Consider the following 18138-nt stretch of genomic DNA (forward strand, 5'->3'; position numbering starts at 1 on the left):
GGGAAAAGTTTGGGACAGGCTCCTCTGGCCAGGCAGACTGTGTGGGCTCACTGTAAAGGGAGTATGCTGGGGTTAGGGGGCCCCATAAAGATCTGGGAAGAGGAAACCCTGGCCAGGATGGAGTTGTTTCGGCCGGTCACTCAGGAGGTCCTGAGTGCACCCCCGGCCGCTCCGGCAGGGGCCGTGGTCCGCGCGTCTTTGCCTGGAGGGTGTGGCCTAGCAGCAGAGGCGTGGTTGGGGGGCGGGGCCTTCGCGAGGCGGGGCCGCGCGGAACCCCGGCAGCGGCGGCCGAGGCAGGAAACCGGGGCTTGGCCCCGGCGGCGCCGGCGCGCGATTCCATCCCAGTCCCCGTCCTAGCCGAGCGACCCTAGGGCCGGAGCATGGACTCAACAGAGCCGGGTAGGCGGTCCGGGACTCGTGATCCTCGAGGGGCCTCTCCCGACCGTATCCTACTTCCTAAATCAGTGAGAGTCCCCTCCGGTCCCTCTCTGTCCGGAGAGCTGGGAGAGGAGTTCCTGAATGGGGAGGACGCGGGAATTCTCCACTGTGGGGACTCCCAAGCTGAGAGGGGGACCGGGACACCAGCCCCTGACCCCCTCCCCCGTAGGAGTTCACCCCGGATGTCTGGGGGAGGGGGCCCAGGAAGGGGAAGTGGCCGCTTCTGCTTCTGATATTTGTGATGGGGGCAGGGTGTCACGACTGCTGATGGAGAGGGCAACGCGGCAGGATCCCCACCCAGCTACTCCATTGCCCAGGGAGGGGAACATGCTGGTCTGCGCCCCCTAGAAGGGGTGCCTGCAGCAGAAACGTGGCGAGGTCCGACTTTGTTTCCACCAGTCTTTGTGTCTCTGATTTGCATATTGAGTGTCATTTGGTCTTTATGCCTCTCCGGGTTTCAATCTGCCCGTGTGTTTCTGCCGCGGGCCCTGTGCTGGTCTGTCCCACGTGTATTTCCATCTGTCTGGCCTGAGGTCCATGTGGCTCCATTGTCAAGCTGTCTCTGTCCCTGGAGATAGTGTGGCTGTATCTAGGACATCTGTTTTGTCACTTTGCTTCTAGGCCCATGCATGTGTGGGTGTCTCTGCTTCTCCAAGCAGCAGTCTCTGTGTTGGGTTGTGCCTGAGTCCATCTGCCTGTCCTGAGTCAGGCCCCACCCAAGCCCACACTCCCGCCATCCCAGCTCAAACACCCACACCATCCTGCACTTCACATGGGACCAGAACTCTCTCTCTCTTTCTTTCGTTTCTCTTTCCCTCCACCCTCCCACCCCACCTCCTCACCCCCACCTCCCCACCCCCATCCCCCCACCCCCCACCCCACCCCCACCCCTGCTCGCCATCCTCACCCTCCATCCTCACCCTCCAAACGACCTGCCAAGGTGCAGTGGGTGGAGAGAGGCTTCTGTTGCCCCATGTGTGATACTCCCCTCTCCAAGGGTTACCCCCAGCTCCTGAGAGCAGGAAGAGGTACAGTGACATCTTCCGAAGCCTGGACAACCTCGAGATCTCACTGGGGAATGTGTGAGTCTGAGCCTGAGTCACCCCAAATTCTGCCAGGATCCCTAAATCTCTAACCATTTAATGCCCAAAGCCCCTTTAGGAACCTGCAGCTTCTGGATGCACTTACCTAATAACCCAAGAAGCCTAAGAGAGGGCCCTCAACACATCTGAATATCCCCAAATTCAACCCCCTAAACCCACCAGCAACCCTCAGAGTGATCCTAGGGCTCCCACGTATCCTTGTGATGCTTGTGATCCCTTAAAACATTGGAGAGCTTTATAATCCTACTCTAAACCCCAAAGTTACCCAGGATCCTTCAAATTCTATCTCAAATTTCATTAAAAAAAAAAAGCTCACTTACTTCCCTCCCTAAAGTCCCATCCCTCAGGACCCCCAGATATGACAGATGTCACAGAGGTGATATCTAGGACCATCCCCAAACTGCCCTGGGGTCCCCAGCACCCTAGGTGGGACAGACTCGGTGGAGGGTGGCATCCTGATTCCCTGACTTCCCAGGACTCTTGAGATGCTGGCTGGAGACCCTGTGATTTCAGGAGACCCAGAACCTGACAAGAACCCCACAGCCGCTTTGGTGAGAGAGGGAACCCAGGGGACAGGGAGAAGGGGCCTCAGAGGACAGACCGAGGAAAGTGGGGCACTTGCCCTGCGTGTTCCTGAATGCTGTCTCCTCCCACCCCTCAGACCAGTGAAACCAGCCGTTGGAGTGGCCCCTCCCCAGAGGATCCTGCACCCCTTACAGGTAGGGGGCTCTGGGCCCGGAAGCATGGGGGCAGAAAGGAGTCCTTCATCACCAACTGCCTGTTCCATGCACCAGGGACATGGCAGTGCACACAGCAGACGTGAACCCCTGTCCTCAGGGAGCCCCAGTCTCAGCAGAGAATTAGTGTAAGATAGCAACCTGGATAAGTAAAAGCAAGGCAGTGTTTGGAGAAGCCATAGGATGTAGAACAGGGTTCACTGGTCTGATCTGAGGGCTCAGGGAAGTTTCAGAGGTCCACCCATCTGCCCCAGGGGAGGAACTGGACTTGCTGCTCATCCGAACCAAGGGGGGCGTGGATGCAGCCCTGGAGTACGCCAAGACCTGGAGCCGCTACGTCAAGGATTTGCTGGCCTGGACTGAGAAGAGAGCCAGTTATGGTGAGGGCTCCTTGGGCCCCGTCCCAGGCCCTGCACTCGACCCTGCAGTACTCGCACCCCACCTAACTCAGACCCCTGCTGTCTACCCCCAGAACTGGAGTTTGCCAAAAACATCATCAAGATTGCTGAGGCTGGCAAGGTGTCAATCCAGCAGCAGGTAGCCCTGAGCAGACACTGGCCCCCAGAGCCCAGCCTCTTCAGAATCCCAGCTGGGCCCTCCTAGAGCCTCAGCATCCTCTAACACCAGCTGCCTCTCCCCTCCCCAGAGCCACATGTCATTGCAATATATCTACCTCCTGTTTCTGGAGCACGACCTCAGCCTAGGAAGCCTGGCCATGGAGACACTGGCCCAGCAGAAAAGAGACTACTACCAGGTGAGGGGGCCCCTCATGCATCATTTCTCTACAAGCATCTGGGGAGGCATCACTACCATCAGCACCATTTGCTGATGAGGAAGCAGAGACCAGGGATGCTGCGGAACTTGCCCAAGGTTACCCAGCAGAGATTCAAACCAGGCTTCCTGTGTGATTGCAAAACTGTGCTTTTGTTTGTCTGCGGGCCATGGGACAAGATGCTGAGTGTACTCAGGAAGAGAGCCTTGGCATCCCCAGCTCCAGACCCAAAGGATGGAGGTGACCACCGAGATTCTTTGCAGAGAGGCCACGGGGGTAGGGGAGGGCAGATCTGGGGGAGAAGACCCAGAAGAGAGTGTAGACCCAGAAAAGGGTCCAGAGGGTGAAAGACATGTGGCCCCGGTGAATGGGATGACCAAGCAACCCAGGCAGCATTCCTCATTCCCCATCCTTCCCAGCCCTTGGCTGCCAAACGGACTGAGATTGAGAAGTGGCGGAAGGGGTTCAAGGAGCAGTGGATGAAAGAGCAGAAGCGGATGGTGAGGCCTAGGGTTGCGGGCTGGGAAAGCGGGTTGCGGGAGGAGATGAAGAAGCCGGAAGACCCGTCCCTCTTCCGCCCCTAGAACGAGGCGGTGCAGGCGCTGCGGCGGGCCCAGCTCCAGTACTTGCAGCGCAGCGAGGAGCTGCGGGTGCGCTCCCAGGTGTCGCCTGAAGACCTGGCTCTCCAGGCCTCACCAGGCCCCAACAAACAGCAGGAGCGGCGGCGGCGCTCTCGAGAAGAGGCCCAGGCCAAGGTGGGGACTCCGCCCCGTGCCCCGCTGCACTTCGGCGCCCCCAGCCCCATGGATCTCTCCCATACACGCTCCCTGCCTCGGTTTCTCCAGGCGCAGGAGGCCGAAGTGCTGTACCACGCCTGCGTCAGAGAGGCCAACGCTCGGCAACAGGAACTAGAGGCCGCCAAGCAGCGGATCGTGTCACACGTGCGCAAACTGGTGCTGCAGGGGGACGAAGTGCTGAGGCGGGTGAGACCCTAACCCGACAGCTGCCCGCCACGCTCATTAGCACCACTGGGCCTCACCTGCCCCTAGACCGCCTCTGGTGCACCAGGACTCGCTCCCTCTCCTGAGACAGCCAGTTCCCGCCCCCAGACCCTGACAGCACTTCCTTTCTCGTCCCTACTCAAGGGGTCCTCCCCCGAGGTTGACCCACCCGGGTTCTGATTACACCCCTATGCCAGCAGCAGGCTCAAACCCTCAGCCACTTTCCACTGCCCTGCCCGGCCCCCAAGCCTGGACCAGCCTGGACGGAGCTGGGGTCGTTCAGGGTCAGGCCACGCCCCAGGCTCCCAGGCTCCGCCCCTCTCACACGCGGGCTCCGCCCCACAGGTGACCCTGGGATTGTTCGGGCTTCGAGGGGCTCAGGCAGAGCGTGGCCCCCGCGCCTTCGCCGCCCTGGCTGAGTGCTGCGCTCCCTTCGAGCCCGGCCAGCGATACCAAGAGTTCGTGAGGGCCATAGGGCCCCACTCCCCACCGCCCCCGCCACCCGCCTATTCTTTCCAGGAGTTCACGCACAGGTGGGTCCCCAGGAGCAGGGTCAGATAGAAAGCCAGGGAGACACGGCGCCAGGCATTTGGGTGGGGTTGTCCTAGTCGTGGGAGGGTTGGGAATTTGGGGTTACTGCACTGGGGGCGATGATGCCCATGGCCATAAGGGCTTGCAGACCCAAGTCCTTGAAGCTGGGTCCTAAAAGGGATGCCAGGGGTGATGTCAGTCCCAGGCCAGCTTCCTGATTATCAGAGCTCTCAAACCTCTCCTCTCAGTTCCCCTCTGGACACAAGAAAGAAGCTCTCTGGAGCACCCCCTCCACAGCTGGATGAGAGTGCAGCTGAGCCAGGCCCTTGGGAGGACACAGGCACAGGCTGCCAGGGTGAGTACCGTGAAAGGCAGGCAGGAGTGGTGTGGGGAGAAGGCCACACCTGACCGACCTGCCCCTCCCTAGGAGCTCCGGGCCCCACTGTGGGTATCGATGTGGACAGTGTGGGCACCAGCAGCGAGTCTCGCTCCCAGGACTCTCCCACTTCCAGTCCAGGTGGGACCATCCTTGGCCCCTGGCCAGGCTCCGACCCTCAATCTCAAACCCTCTTTCTTTGACCTCTGACCTACCCTACATCCCTGACCTATTTTCTCAACCTCTGACCCATTCTCTTGATTCAACTTGGAACCACCGCTACCCTCAGGTTACTGACCTATATTCTTCAGCCCCTAACCCCTGACCTGTCTGACCCCCCTGACCTCTGACCCTTTCCCCAAGGGCATCCATGGGTGCTTTGGGAAGGCTGAAGACCAGGAAGGTCTCCTTAGCCTTGGAGCTTCCCCCATGACCTCTGTGACCCTCACCCTCTGTAACCTTCTGATTCCAGGCTCTGGCACAAGGCGGCTGGTAAAAGTGTCATCCATAGGCACCGAGTCTTCAGATGACTTTGAGGAGCGAGACCCTGGTGAGGCTGGAAGCAGGTGGAGGTGGGCTGGGGATGGACTAGGCACTTCTGACCCTATCTCCCTCCCTGCAGACCTGGGAGATGGGCTAGAGAATGGGCCAGGGACCCCCTTCAAGAAGTGGATACTATCCAACGCGGCCCAGACCCACCGGTTGCGGCGGCTGCGGGGCCCAGCCAAGTGCCGAGAGTGTGAGGCTTTCATGGTCAGCGGGACAGAGTGCGAGGAGGTACGGCCTGGGCTGACGACTTAATGACTTCTGCTGACCCCCAGTGACCTCTCTGACCACAGGCATCTCCCTGACCTGAGATTCCTAAGAGGCCTGCCCTGATCTGAAGCTCCCCTATGAACCCCCTGAGTATCTCTATGACCTTCTCTCCCCAATGACCCTCATGACCTTCCCTCAGTGCTTTCTGGCCTGCCACAAGCGCTGCCTCGAGACCCTACTGATCCTCTGTGGACATAAGCGGCTACCAGCCCGGACTCCCCTGTTTGGGGTCAGCTTCCTGCAGCTGCCCAGGGACTTCCCGGAGGAGGTGCCTTTTGTGATCACCAGGTGCACGGCCGAGATAGAACAGCGCGCGCTCCATGTGCAGGTGCTGCCTTGACCTTTGACCACCCCCAGTAGTGACCCAGCCCTCTCAATGGCCAGACTGCAAGCCAGGTGTCCACTTCCCACCCCTGCCCTGCAGGGCATTTATCGGGTCAGCGGGTCCAGGGTCCGCGTGGAACGGCTGTGCCAGGCTTTTGAGAATGGCCGAGCATTGGTTGACCTGTCAGGGAACTCACCTCATGATGTCTCAAGTGTTCTCAAGAGATTCCTCCAGGAGGTGGGTGCTCAGTGGCTTGGGACTCATGGGCCAGATGGGCTCAGGCTGAGGACCCTCTGCAGCCCACCCACACCCATATCCCCCCTGCCATTCCACCCCCAGCTCACTGACCCCGTGGTCCCCTTCCACCTCTACGATGCCTTCATCTCTCTGGCTAAGACCCTGCATGCAGACCCTGTGCACGACCCTGGGACCCCCAGCCCCAGCCCTGAGGTTATCCGCTCGCTGAAGACCCTCTTGGTGCAGCTGCCCGACTCTAACTACAGCACCCTGCGGCACCTGGTGGCCCATCTGTTCAGGTGTGCACTGTCCTTGATCTTGACACGTGACTTCTGACCTGAGGCTCAGACTGTTGTGCCCTCCTTAGACATGGGACCACTGACCCCTGACACTGACTTCTGATCTTTGTATGTGTTTTCTGAGCTCTGAAACTTAATACATGACTCCTGACTTTGGATACTGACCCTTGACCCCCATCTCCAGGCTTGTGGCTACTGGTCGCAAACAATGACCAGGACCTCTTACCCATGACTTGAGCAAGTCGCCACTAGCCTGGTTTGCAGGTCCTACCCAGTGACCAGTAATCAGACACTCAGGGCCCTGATCCTTCTCCTTCTGCTCCAGGGTGGCTGCACAGTTTGAGGACAACAAGATGTCTGCCAACAACCTGGGCATTGTATTTGGGCCGACGCTGTTGCGGCTGCCCGACGGTCCAGGGCCAGCCAGTGCCGGACCTGTCACCTGCCTGCTGGATTCCGCACACCAGGCTCAGCTCGTCGAGTTCCTCATTGTGCACTATGAGCAGATCTTCGGGCCTGACGAGCTCCTCCTGGCCACTGAGCCCCTGCCCCGAGACCCCAGCCCACCCCCTGCAACCCTCCCAGCTAGCCTCCAGCCATCACACTTACAACTTGTCCTGGACCCCCTGCCCTTATCCCTAGCCTCAGACCGGGACCCAGACGCCATGCTCCTTAGTGCCCTGGAGAAGCATCCCGAGGCCATGCTCCCAGAGGTAGGAACCTGCTGGGCCCACAGACATGGGGAGAACCTGCTCTCCATGTAATCCTCCCACTCTCTCTCCTGTCTTCCTTCCTTCCTTCCCCTTTAAAATGGTCTATTTCATTCCCTTCCTCCTTTATTATTGACCCTGCGCTCATCCTGAAAGGAAAAGTAAGGAATGGAGTGGTGGGAAATAATGGGATAACAACAGGGTACAGCCTTGCAGAGATCCTAACATGAATACTATTGATTCCTTCAACAGAATATTTATTGAACACCTACTGTGTGCCAAGCATTGTTCTAGGCATTACATATGTATCAGCAAACTATTCAGACTCCACCCTCTTGATTGCCTCCCTTCTAGTGAGGAAAAAACCAACAATAAACAAGATATATGATACAAAGTTATACAAAGGTATATAGGATGTTACAAGGTGATGAGTACCATAAAGGAAAGAAAGGGTTGGGTAAAGTAAGAGGCAAAGGGTTGGGTAAAGTAAGAGACGTCAAGGGCACCAAGGTGAGAGGTGGTGGGCAGTTTGTAACAGTAAATAGGAGGCTGTGGGTGGGTCCCATGAAGAAGATGAGTTCGCTCAAAGACTAGAAGGATGTGTGGGGGGAGTAAGCCAGGTGGAGACCAGGGAAAGGGTGTTCCAGGCAAAGGGAACAGCCAGTACAACAGCCCTGAGGTGGGACCATGCCTGGTGTGTTCAGGGCACAGCCCTATGCTGTAATGAATGAGTGAGGGGAAGGTGGTTGGAAGTGAGGCCAAAGAGGGGTGTGCAAGCCTCCATTGACTGCATACCTACAGTGCAGGTGAGCTTGCATAGTAAGTGCCCTAAGAGGTACCTACTGTTAGTGAAAACCATATATAGATGGGACTCTTAGGGGAGGCTTCCTGTCCCTCAGGTCCTGATATACTCACCATTCCTGAGAGCTTGGATCTCCCCTGTAGCACCCCAGAGCCGGAAAAGGGGCTGTGAGTGAGGTGTGGGACTCAGAACTTCAGAAAGTGCTCAGGACACAGAGAGAGCATTCCAACTGCTATTAGCATTTAGCGAAAGGATAAACTAAAAGGCACACAGATAAGCTAAAAAAGCAGGCCTAAAATTGCAGAAAGTATAGCAGGATGGAGGTCAGTAGTTCACCCCTTCCTAACGGAGCGATGGCTGTCACTTTCCAGGCTGGTCCTCTGCTGCCTGTAATGCGGGAGACCTGGGTTCAGTCCCTGGGTTGGGAATATCCCCTGGAGAAGGGAATGGCAACCCACTCCGGTATTCTTGCCTGGAGAATCCTGTGGCCAGAGGAGCCCAGTGGGCTATAGTTCATGGGATCGCAAAGAGTCAGACACGACTGAGTGACTAACAACCAACAACCTCTGCTGAATAAAGGCATTCCCACTTTACAGAGCCCACAGTTGAGATTAATGACACCTCTTCTCAGGAGGGCAAGCAGTACATTCTTGAGGGCATCATCTCTCCCCAAATAACAAAACTGAAACGAGGAGGTTTGGCATGTTCAAGAGTCTCCAAGAACTGGGATTTTATTGCTGGTTCTAGAGTCTCCAGTGTTCTTGCCTGGAGAATCCCAGGGACGGTGGGGCCTGGTGGGCTGCCGTCTACGGGGCCGCACAGAGTCGGACACGACTGAAGCGACTTAGCAGCAGCAGCAGAGTCTCCAAGAACTGGGATTTTATTGCTGGAGGTCTCATTCCTGGGTTTCTTCTTACAGATTTCAACTCTGCAGAGTGAGCAGGAAGAGGAAATAACCGAAGATATCAAAAATGAGGGCGGGGAAGGTGAGTGTGTTGGAGGTTAGCCCAGGGTTCTGGGGTTGCTCCTGCCCTGGGGTTGCTGGACTTTGTGATGACAATGGAGGGTGGTATCCAGAGGACTTTGGGGCGCTTAGCACTGACCACCCTATCCCACAGTGTCCAGCCAAGGGCCTGAGGACTCATCCCTGGGGACACAGCCCCGTGGCCACTTCAGCCGCCAGCCAGTGAAGTATCCCCGGGGAGGTGTGCGGCCTGTCACCCACCAGCTGTCTGGCTTGGCCCTGGTGGCTTCCAAATTGTCCGAGGAGACCCCTGTCACATCAGTGCCCCAAGGGAGCTTGCAGAGGCGAGGACCCAGCCCTGCCGCTACCATCCGTGAGGACAGCCCTCTGCGCCGCACCCCTCTGCCCAAGCATTTTGAGATCACCCAGGAGACAGCCAGGCTACTCTCCAAGCTGCACAGCGAGTCTGTGCCCACAGCCACCTGCTGCCCAGACCCCCAAACTGAGGAGGCTGAGGATCGCTTCTGACTATTCCAGCGCTCTGATCAAGAAGGCCAGGACTGAGAAGATGGGCCCAACTTCCCAGGAGTTAAATGTTGGGGTGTCTGGAGAATTCCTCTGAGGAAAGACTACATGGCCTAGTGGAGAACTAAAACTCTTTGGGTGGTACCAGGATACCCTCTACAAGACACAGGTCAATGTCAAGTATCAGGGCCACTCAGGTTCAGAGGTTACTTAGGGTCAATATAGGTCATGGGATCCTTGAGACAGGGGTGCTTTTTGCTAATTTGGTTGTGGCCACTCCCCCATCTCTGTCTGCCTCCTTAGCTGATCCCAAGTGACCAGATCTTGGAGGGTGTGGCAACCCAGACTCAGCATCCTGGTGGTGCCTGGGGTCTGGTGGCCTCTGAATAAACTGTCTTTTATATCCTTGAGTGTCTTTCTTTGCTGGAGGAGGGTGACACAGGAGAGGTCGGTGAGGCAGCAGTCTTCCGCTTCATTTTCACCGACTACAGAAGCCAAAGCCCTCTTATTTTCATCTCAGAACACCCCCGAGCACGTACAGGCGGTAGAGGCTGGGCCTGGACACCTGGCTGAGTCACACGGGCCGGCCCTCCCAGAGCTCCGCGTGCGATCCAGTCCTGCGAAATCAAACAAAGTGCAGATAACCGAGACAATAGGGCTGTGTGCTCTGGGACGTGGGAGTCCAGGGCTGCCACGGGCGTGGGCCGGGCAGGGAACAGCGCTGAGGAGGGAGGCATTCCGAGAAACCTGAGTGCTACAGGACAGTCAGCTGGGGCCAGGCGAGCGGTAGCTCTGGGCCGGCGAAGCCAAGGAGGGGCTGGGGTCCGAGCGAGGGGAGCGGGGTCGGATCAGGGCGTGGCTTGGAACTCGGCGACGGATTGGACGCGAGGGAGCGGGCGGGGGAGGGTCGGGGCGGGGGCGAGGACCAAGCGACCACCCGGACGCGGGTCCGGGCGGCGCCAGGTCACGGCGGGAACTCTCGGCCAGCCCCGCGAAGGCCCACAATTGTAGGCGCGAGAGGTGTGCGGGGACAGGAGGTGGGGGTCCCGCGCCGGAAGTGGAGGGGGCGGCCGAGGGGCTGCGAGACGGAGAGGAAACGGGGAGCTGCGGTTCCGGACGCCCCTGTCCCCGCCGCGGCTGCGGAAGCAAGGCTCCTCCAGGTGGCGGGGACGGGGCGGGGCTCGCCCAGGTGGTGGCGGCGGGACGCCGCGACGGGGGCGTGGCGGCGGGAGCCCGCCTCCCGCCCTTCCCCGGCCGCTCCGGCCCGGCGCTGCCAGACGCTCTTCTGCTCCCGCCCTGGTCGCCCGGCCATGGGTCTTGGGCGCAGGGCCGCCCAGTCTGCGGCGTGACGGGCGGCTCAGGTGAGGCCGGCATCGACGGGGGGTTGGGTGCGCGCGGGCTCCGGGGAGGGCGCGGCACGTGCCCGCGGGGCCCAGGCGCCTCACCCTCTTCTCCTTCCTCCTTCTCCTCCCCCAGCCTGGGTCCCACCCCCACCCCCCCTAGGCCAGGCCTGCCACCGCCTTCCTGACAACCCCTTTTGTCCCAGAGGCCGCCAGCGTCTTCACTCCCACCCGGAGCGGCCCGACGCACCGCCTGCTTCAGGAGCACTCGCGCGCAAAGCAAAGCCCGCCGCCCAACTCATGGAGCTGCCTCACTGTCCAATCTGATCGCCGAGGTCACCACACCCCAGCACCGACCTCCTGCCAGGTCCTAGCAGTGGACCCACCCTGCGAACACGCCCGCTGGTTTCTGCTCCCTGCACTGACCCCAACACCAAACTGACCCTCCCTTGTCTGCTTTCACGGCTCACACCCCTTTGTCCTGCCCTAATCTATGCCCCCCGCCACCACCCAACACAAGTTGGTTACAGATTGGCCCCGGGTGGGCAAATGAATTTTGTTTTGCTTTTTTCAGTTAAAAACAAAACTGCCCAGTCATTTGATTCAGGGGATATCGTTACAAGAAGCTTATTTGTAATTAAGCAACAGCTGCCCACCCCCCAACTCATGGAGCATTCTTTTCCAGGTCAGCCCTGTCCCCACCAGCGCCACTTTGCCATGAGACATCTTCCCTGGTGGTCAGACATCTGGTAAAGTATCCGCCTACAACGCGGGAGACCTGGGTTCCATCCCTGGGTTGGGAAGATCCCCTGCAGAAGGGAAAGGCTACCCACTCCAGTATTCTGGCCTGGAGAGTTCCGTGGACTATACGTGGACTTTCGCTTTCACTTTCGTCTGAGTTTGAGACGCTTGCCCTTCCTGTCCTAACCCTCCCTCTGGCTGCTGCTCCCCTCTGTGTCCTTCCACCAAGGACTGCCTGTACTGACTTCCCCTTCTCTGCCCCCAGATGGTCACCATGGGCCAGTGTTACTACAATGAGACCATCGGCTTCTTCTACAACAACAGTGGCAAGGAGCTCAGCTCCCACTGGCGGCCCAAAGATCTGGTCGTCGTGGCGCTGGGCCTGACTGTCAGCGTGCTGGTGCTTCTGACCAACCTGCTGGTCATCGCAGCCATCGCCTCCAATCGCCGCTTCCACCAACCCATTTACTACCTGCTCGGCAACCTGGCCGCAGCTGACCTCTTTGCCGGTGTGGCCTACCTCTTCCTCATGTTCCACACAGGCCCGCGCACAGCCCGGCTGTCACTCCAGGGCTGGTTCGTGCGGCAGGGCCTGTTGGACACGAGCCTGACGGCCTCCGTGGCCACACTTCTGGCCATTGCCGTGGAGCGGCACCGCAGCGTGATGGCCGTGCAGCTGCACAGCCGCCTGCCCCCAGGCCGGGTCATCATGCTGATTGTGGGCGTGTGGGTGGCCGCGCTGGGGCTGGGGCTGCTGCCCGCCCACTCCTGGCACTGCCTCTGTGCCCTGGACCGCTGCTCTCGCATGGCCCCCCTGCTCAGCCGCTCCTACCTCGCCGTCTGGGCGCTGTCCAGTCTGCTCGTCTTCCTGCTCATGGTGGCTGTCTACACCCGCATCTTCTTCTATGTGAGGCGGCGAGTGCAGCGCATGGCCGAGCATGTCAGCTGCCACCCCCGCTACCGTGAAACGACGCTGAACCTGGTCAAGACTGTTGTCATCATCCTAGGTGAGTGGTACCCTGCTTCCCGACTGCCAGTCTGATCGAGCGTGATGGGAGGGGACGATTTGAGTGGGGAATGTTCTCCAAGGAAGTGATACCTGAGATGAGGCCAGGGAAGAGTTCCAAGCAGAGGGAACAGAAAGTGAGCGCTGCAACAGGACCAGCCCAAAGACAGAAGAAGGCCCACGTAGCTGTTCTGTGAGGAGAGGTCAGCACAGCCTTAAAGGGTACAGACAGGAGTCATAGCTTGTTCTGAGTTCCGTGGGAACTTAAGGGTTCTTAGCCAGGAGTAATGAGGTCAGTTCGGCTGTTAAATGTAGAATGAATGGTCTGGGTTGAAGACACATACCACCCCCAAGAAACAGAGCAGCTCTTCCCAATCATTCCTTTTCCCCCACCAACTAACTGGCCAGTCCCACGGTGACCTCCTTTCCACTAAAGAATCTTCAGTGTCCAGGGTCCTGTCCACCGTGTGCGTGCGTGCTCAGGCATGTCTGACTCTTTTCAACCCCATGGACTGTAGCCCGACAGGCTCCACTGTCCATGGGAGTTTCCAGGCAAGAGTACTGGAGTTGCCATTTCCTACTCCACCTGTCCATCGTGTCCCAGTTAGGAAAGGCAGACAAATCAGAGAAAGGTTCCCCTTCTTAGCCGTTCTGCCCATCGTGCTGCAAAGGCAGCAAGACAGGAAGCATTTCCTTGTAAACCGCTCAGCTGTCGCCCAAGATCTAGAGATTCCCCCCAGCTTTGAGCGGTTGCAACAGCTGGCCCTGCTCACGTCAGGCTCTATCCCACAGGGGCATTTGTGGTCTGCTGGACGCCGGGCCAGGTGGTGCTGCTCCTGGATGGTCTGGGCTGCAAGTCCTGCAACGTCCTGGCAGTGGAGAAGTATTTCCTACTCTTAGCCGAGGCCAACTCGCTGGTCAACGCCGTGGTGTACTCCTGCCGTGATGCTGAGATGCGCCGCACTTTTCGTCGTCTCCTCTGCTGTCGGTGCCTCCGCCCATCTACCCACAAGTCTGTTCGCTACACAGCCTCCACTCCCACAGGCACTGGCACTCGCATCATGCTTCCTGAGAATGGCCATTCCCTGATGGACTCCACCCTTTAGCTAACCTTGGATTTAAGCAGGGTACAGCAAATGCCACATCGCTGCCCTGGGCCACTGTGGATGCACCTGGCTCTACCCAGTCTGCGGGCCAGACTTAAAGGCAGACCATGAGTCTGACATGGCATGAACCACTGCCAGCCCTACCCAGGCACACAGCTGTGCCTGTCTCTGAGCCTGTGGGTTAGGGTCATCTATGCAACTGGGAGAGAGTTGAATGGGGTGCAAGAATCGGGCTCTGAAGTCATCTCAGGTTGGGGGCTTTTTAACAGACACTTTTCTGTTTTTTTCTGCACATGCCTGGTAACCCCTGTGGACTGCTTTCTTGTCTGTGGTGGTGTAGATGATAAATATGAAAGAGACGAGGACTCTCGGGCCATGCAGCCCGGGGAAGCAGGGTAACGAGGACGGACTATGGGAGCCCCGTCTGCCTGAGGCTGACTGTTTAGGGGCACAGACAGGAGTGCCAAGTGTGAGCTGGGAAAGGTCTGTGACCCCTTGCAGCCTCCAGAGGTCTTGCCTGTCCCATGAGAACTGAGGCAGTCTACAAGGAGGGCATGATTTAAGGAGTAAACTTTTCTACTCTGAGATCTCCAAAGCCTCTTCTGTTGTTGGCTTGGTCTGTCTGTCCCTGTGTCCCAGAATTGTCCACCTTGGCTAAGACTGAGCTGGAATCCTTCAACATGGCATCTCCTCGGCCCTGTTCTCATTCCCCCTTGGTCTCTTTCCTTTTGTCCTCTGTGTCCTCCACCTGTTCCCCTACCTCCATCTTGCCACCTGCCTCTCTGTCTCCATCCTCTGGAGCCCAGAGTGGTTCCTTGCCTGTGTAAGCCTGCTGCTTGCCCTTTGGTCTGAGTCCAGGTTGTTAATAATCAGATGTGTCTATCCCATTGCCCACTCTATCACCTACCTATAATAGATGGGCTAGGGGTTGTGGGGTCCATGGACCAGCATGCACGATTTTAAAGTTGCCATTTCTCAAGCTCCTCTGCTGTGCCTGGCACACAGATATGTACTTTACTCTTTGCGACCCCATGGACTGCAACACGTTAAGGCTTCCCTGTCCATCACCAACTTCCAGAGCTTGCTCAACTCATGTCCACTGAGTTGGTGATGCTATCCAACCATTTCATCCTCTGTCCCCTCTTCTCCTGCCCTCTGTTTCCCAGCATCAGGGTACTTTATGTACATTATTTAATTACCATCTGCTTCTTGTGGCAAAGGTATTATACATATTTTTCACGTGGGGACAGTGGCCCAAAAAGATTGAGATTTGGCCCATGGTCACATAGCTTCATAAGGACACAGAGGGGGCTAGAGAGGCCCCTGAAGAAAGGGCTTCAGTTTTCCATAAAGTCTGGAATTGGTCACAAGCTCAGCCCGGCTTTGCCCACTTCATTCTATGGTCTCAGATGTGCCAGGCCCATGATGAACCCCCTCTCAGATGCTCATAGAGGCAATCTGCTACGCACAGAATGAACCAAGATCTGGATTCTCTGCTTCCACACCTACCCAGAATTCGAACCCAGGCCTCCCATCAGAGACCAAATTCTTAAACTACTAAAGCATGCATTGCCAAAGAACCAAAAACATGTAGGTCTTTCTACATGGAATGGGGCTGGGTTTCCCTTTAGGAAACTCTCCCGGCCCCACAACAGCTCTGTGAGGAGGCAAGAATAAACTGGGGTGCTAGGTATCCCAGGGTTCAAGGTGGGCAGTGTGGTTCCTTGAGCCTGGGCCCTGAATTGCCAGAAGTGATGACCTTGGCCAGCACCTTCTACCACACAGATGAGTACGCAGTCCTTGTCTCCATGGAGCTCCATGCCTGCTGGACAGGAGTATTTGTTCCAGATGCAGAGGCAATCAGTTCCTGTGGGGTGGGAACCGCCCCCAGTGGTCTCCAAAGGTAGCTCTGTTTCATGTGCTCTCAGCGGGCTGCTATTGCATCAGCATCTTCCAGGTTCTAACCCACACAATTCTGGTCTTTGGGATCTTGTGCCGTCAGTTTTTCCCTCCCCTGGAGGTTCTCTCCTGTCTACCAGGTGACCAGGTTTTTTTGTCTCAGATGGTACTCATAGCTTTCAACCCCCTCCCCCCACCACTATTCTCTGAAGGACACCAAAGTTACCAACCACTTTTCAGGTCCTTCGTGTGGTCACTGACCACTCTAGTCACTGACATTTCCATGGTCCCCACGTGTTCTAGTACTTCTGTTAACTTCTGTTTCACACCTAATGTGAAAACCATGTAGTGGTTTTCACATTAGATGGTGTTTGCATTTCCTCTCCAACAGTAGTGGGAAGAAGATTCTGAAATGTTCCCCGGAAGTTGAAGTTCTTTCTGAGCCTGTGTCAGAAATCTGTCCCCAAAGCAAACAGGCTCTAGGAGGTCCCATGACTTTGGAGAAGTGATTTATGTCCAATAATAAATCCTTTTCTCTCACACAAGAATCCTCCGATGGTAGGAGTCCTAACAGCTAGAAACAAAGGCCTGTGAAGATTCACTCTGATTTGGGGATGCATCACAGGGTAGGTCCTCAGAAAGCATCCTTCCCGTGCTAGCGGAATGCTGTAGAGCGAAAGAATAAATAAACAAGCAAGGTCACTCTTACGCTGAATCTTGAAAGGTGAATTGGTTTGTGCAACTGAGAAAATCACTCAGTTTTAACTTCCCAGCCACCATCACCACATATTCCTGTGCCACCCGTGGAACACTAGAGGTGCAGCAGGGGGAGCCGGGAGGCTGGAAGCCCCAGTGACCTACCTGATGGGACCTAGGCTGAGGGACGCACTAGCTCACTGAGCAGGGGTCTGGGGCTCAGGATTTCTGGAGATTGTGTGTGGGGGGGTGGGCGGCGGGGGTGTTGATGCGGTTCTGAAAGGCAAGGGAAGGTTTGAAAACAAAGGGTGGCTTGAAGGAAGAGTGGGGTGTCTGAGAAGTTAGTATCTGAGATGTGTAGGTTCCTAAGGGATGCTCTGAGACATGGGAGCCTATGAAAAGGGGAGAGGGGTGGGCTCTGGCTCTGAGCGGAGCGGTCGCTCTGAGGAAATGCGGAAGGCAGGATGTGAGAGGTGGGAGTCTTGAAGCAGAGCAAAACCGGCCTCGCCCTCTCCGGCTGGAAGAATGTGTGCTTAGTCGCTCAGTCCGATCCCATGAACTGTACCCCGCCAGGCTCCTCTGTCCATGGGGATTCTCCAGGCAAAAATACTGGAGTGGGTTGCTATGCCCTACTCCAGGGGATTTTCCCAACCCAGGGATCGAACCCAGGTCTCCCTCATTGCAGGCGGATTCTTTAAGGTCTGAGCCGGCAGGGAAGAGGGAGGGGGTTAAAATGGAAAGCGCCGTTGCTCAGCAACCTCCAAAAGAGTCCTAGGCCGTTGAGAGGGGCTGGTGGGGGCGTGTCTGTGGGCGGGGTGAGGCTGCTTGGGCGGCGATGGTTGGCTGGCGGCGATAGTAGGGCGTGTCCATGGGCGGGGCGCCGCCGCCTGCCTGGCGGCGGTTGGCCGTAGGCGGAGGCGAGGGGCGGGGCTCCGGGGTGCGCGCGCGGGGCGCACGGACTGCAGCAGTTGGCTACGACGTCCGCGCGAGCTCTCCAGGCTCGCCAGCTCCTGGTTGAGCACCCGCAGCTCATGGACGCTCCCCAGCGCCCGCCGCGCCCCGCGCCGCCACCGCCTGCCCCGCGCCGCTCACCGCCCGGGCCCCCACCGGACTCCAACACAGGCGACGTCCTGCAGCAGATCATGGCCATCACCGACCAGAGCCTGGACGAGGCGCAGGCCAGGTGCTGGCGCGGATTCGGCGGGGGGCCATCCAAAGTCGCTTCACTGAAGGGGGCGGGCCGAGGGGCCAGGACCGGGGCAGCTGGGGTCGTGAAGGGTGAGGAAGGTGCAGGGTGAGAGATGCGATGAGTCTCTGGGCGGAGAGAGGGAGGGCAGGGCGCATGGGAGAGGGAGGCTTGAGGAGGACTGAAGCCGGATTCTGAGGCCGAAGGGACGTGAGGGGTTAAAAAGGAACGGATTGAAAGGGGGCTTATGGAGCTAAGCAGTTGAGTGATAGATTTTAAGAGCTCGTCCTGAGGTGAGAGGGATGAGTTTAAGGAGAGTTTGTGGATGGAGAGGTTTATGGTGAAAGGTGGTTTCAAGGTTTATGGAATTGTTTTGGAGATGAGGGGTTTGGAGATGATTGTTTTGGAGATGAGGGGTGTAAGGGCTGAGAGGTGGGTACACACAGGATTTGTGAATAATGGACAACGGAATGAAATCAGTGGTACTTACAAAGATGGGTAATTAGGGGGGCTGGTAATGGAGAATGA

The 18138-nt window shown here is 57.6% G+C and overlaps 3 protein-coding genes across 4 annotated transcripts in view; all 3 read left to right on the forward strand.

Annotated features, from left to right (window-relative positions):
• The first annotated feature begins 271 nt into the window (after positions 1-271).
• Positions 272-10034, forward strand: GMIP (GEM interacting protein). The gene is made up of 21 exons (XM_055566473.1): positions 272-399; positions 1436-1520; positions 2017-2092; positions 2203-2260; positions 2533-2658; positions 2751-2815; positions 2925-3032; positions 3470-3550; positions 3635-3805; positions 3896-4033; positions 4397-4584; positions 4831-4937; positions 5010-5099; positions 5431-5508; positions 5581-5735; positions 5914-6102; positions 6199-6336; positions 6439-6635; positions 6961-7348; positions 9067-9133; positions 9266-10034. The coding sequence occupies exons 1-21, from the start codon at positions 381-383 to the stop codon at positions 9637-9639; spliced, it is 2898 nt and encodes a 965-aa protein (XP_055422448.1). The 5' UTR covers positions 272-380; the 3' UTR covers positions 9640-10034.
• A 573-nt stretch (positions 10035-10607) lies between these two features.
• Positions 10608-14424, forward strand: LPAR2 (lysophosphatidic acid receptor 2). Of its 2 annotated transcripts, none has more exons than XM_055566475.1 (5): positions 10608-10656; positions 11183-11343; positions 11662-11725; positions 11983-12724; positions 13516-14424. In XM_055566475.1, exons 4-5 carry the CDS (start codon positions 11983-11985, stop codon positions 13827-13829), a joined length of 1056 nt encoding a protein of 351 aa, XP_055422450.1. In that variant the 5' UTR covers positions 10608-10656; positions 11183-11343; positions 11662-11725; the 3' UTR covers positions 13830-14424. The 2 variants fall into 2 exon arrangements, with proteins under 2 accessions (XP_055422450.1, XP_055422449.1); XM_055566474.1 differs by lacking the exon at positions 10608-10656 and adding an exon at positions 10871-10997.
• Positions 14425-17385: 2961 nt separating this feature from the next.
• The window catches only part of PBX4 (PBX homeobox 4), a 54963-nt gene continuing 54210 nt past the window's right edge, over positions 17386-18138 (forward strand). The window contains exon 1 of the mRNA XM_055540125.1: positions 17386-17607. Within this exon, the coding sequence (XP_055396100.1) occupies positions 17456-17607 (152 nt within the window). The 5' untranslated portion in view covers positions 17386-17455. The remainder of the gene's footprint in view (positions 17608-18138) is intronic.

Source organism: Bubalus kerabau, chromosome 1 (assembly GCF_029407905.1).
Source record: "Bubalus kerabau isolate K-KA32 ecotype Philippines breed swamp buffalo chromosome 1, PCC_UOA_SB_1v2, whole genome shotgun sequence".
NCBI lineage: Eukaryota > Metazoa > Chordata > Mammalia > Artiodactyla > Bovidae > Bubalus > Bubalus kerabau.

Excerpts from the sequence above, each read along its gene's own strand:
- GMIP (XM_055566473.1), top strand. Across the intron at positions 5,100-5,430 it reads CTCTCCCACTTCCAGTCCAG|GCTCTGGCACAAGGCGGCTG; the intron begins GTGGGACCATCC and ends TTCTGATTCCAG. Across the intron at positions 6,337-6,438 it reads TCAAGAGATTCCTCCAGGAG|CTCACTGACCCCGTGGTCCC; the intron begins GTGGGTGCTCAG and ends TTCCACCCCCAG.
- LPAR2 (XM_055566475.1), top strand. The coding sequence starts at position 11,983 with ATGGTCACCATGGGCCAGTGTTACTACAATGAGACCATCGGCTTCTTC. Across the intron at positions 12,725-13,515 it reads GACTGTTGTCATCATCCTAG|GGGCATTTGTGGTCTGCTGG; the intron begins GTGAGTGGTACC and ends TCTATCCCACAG.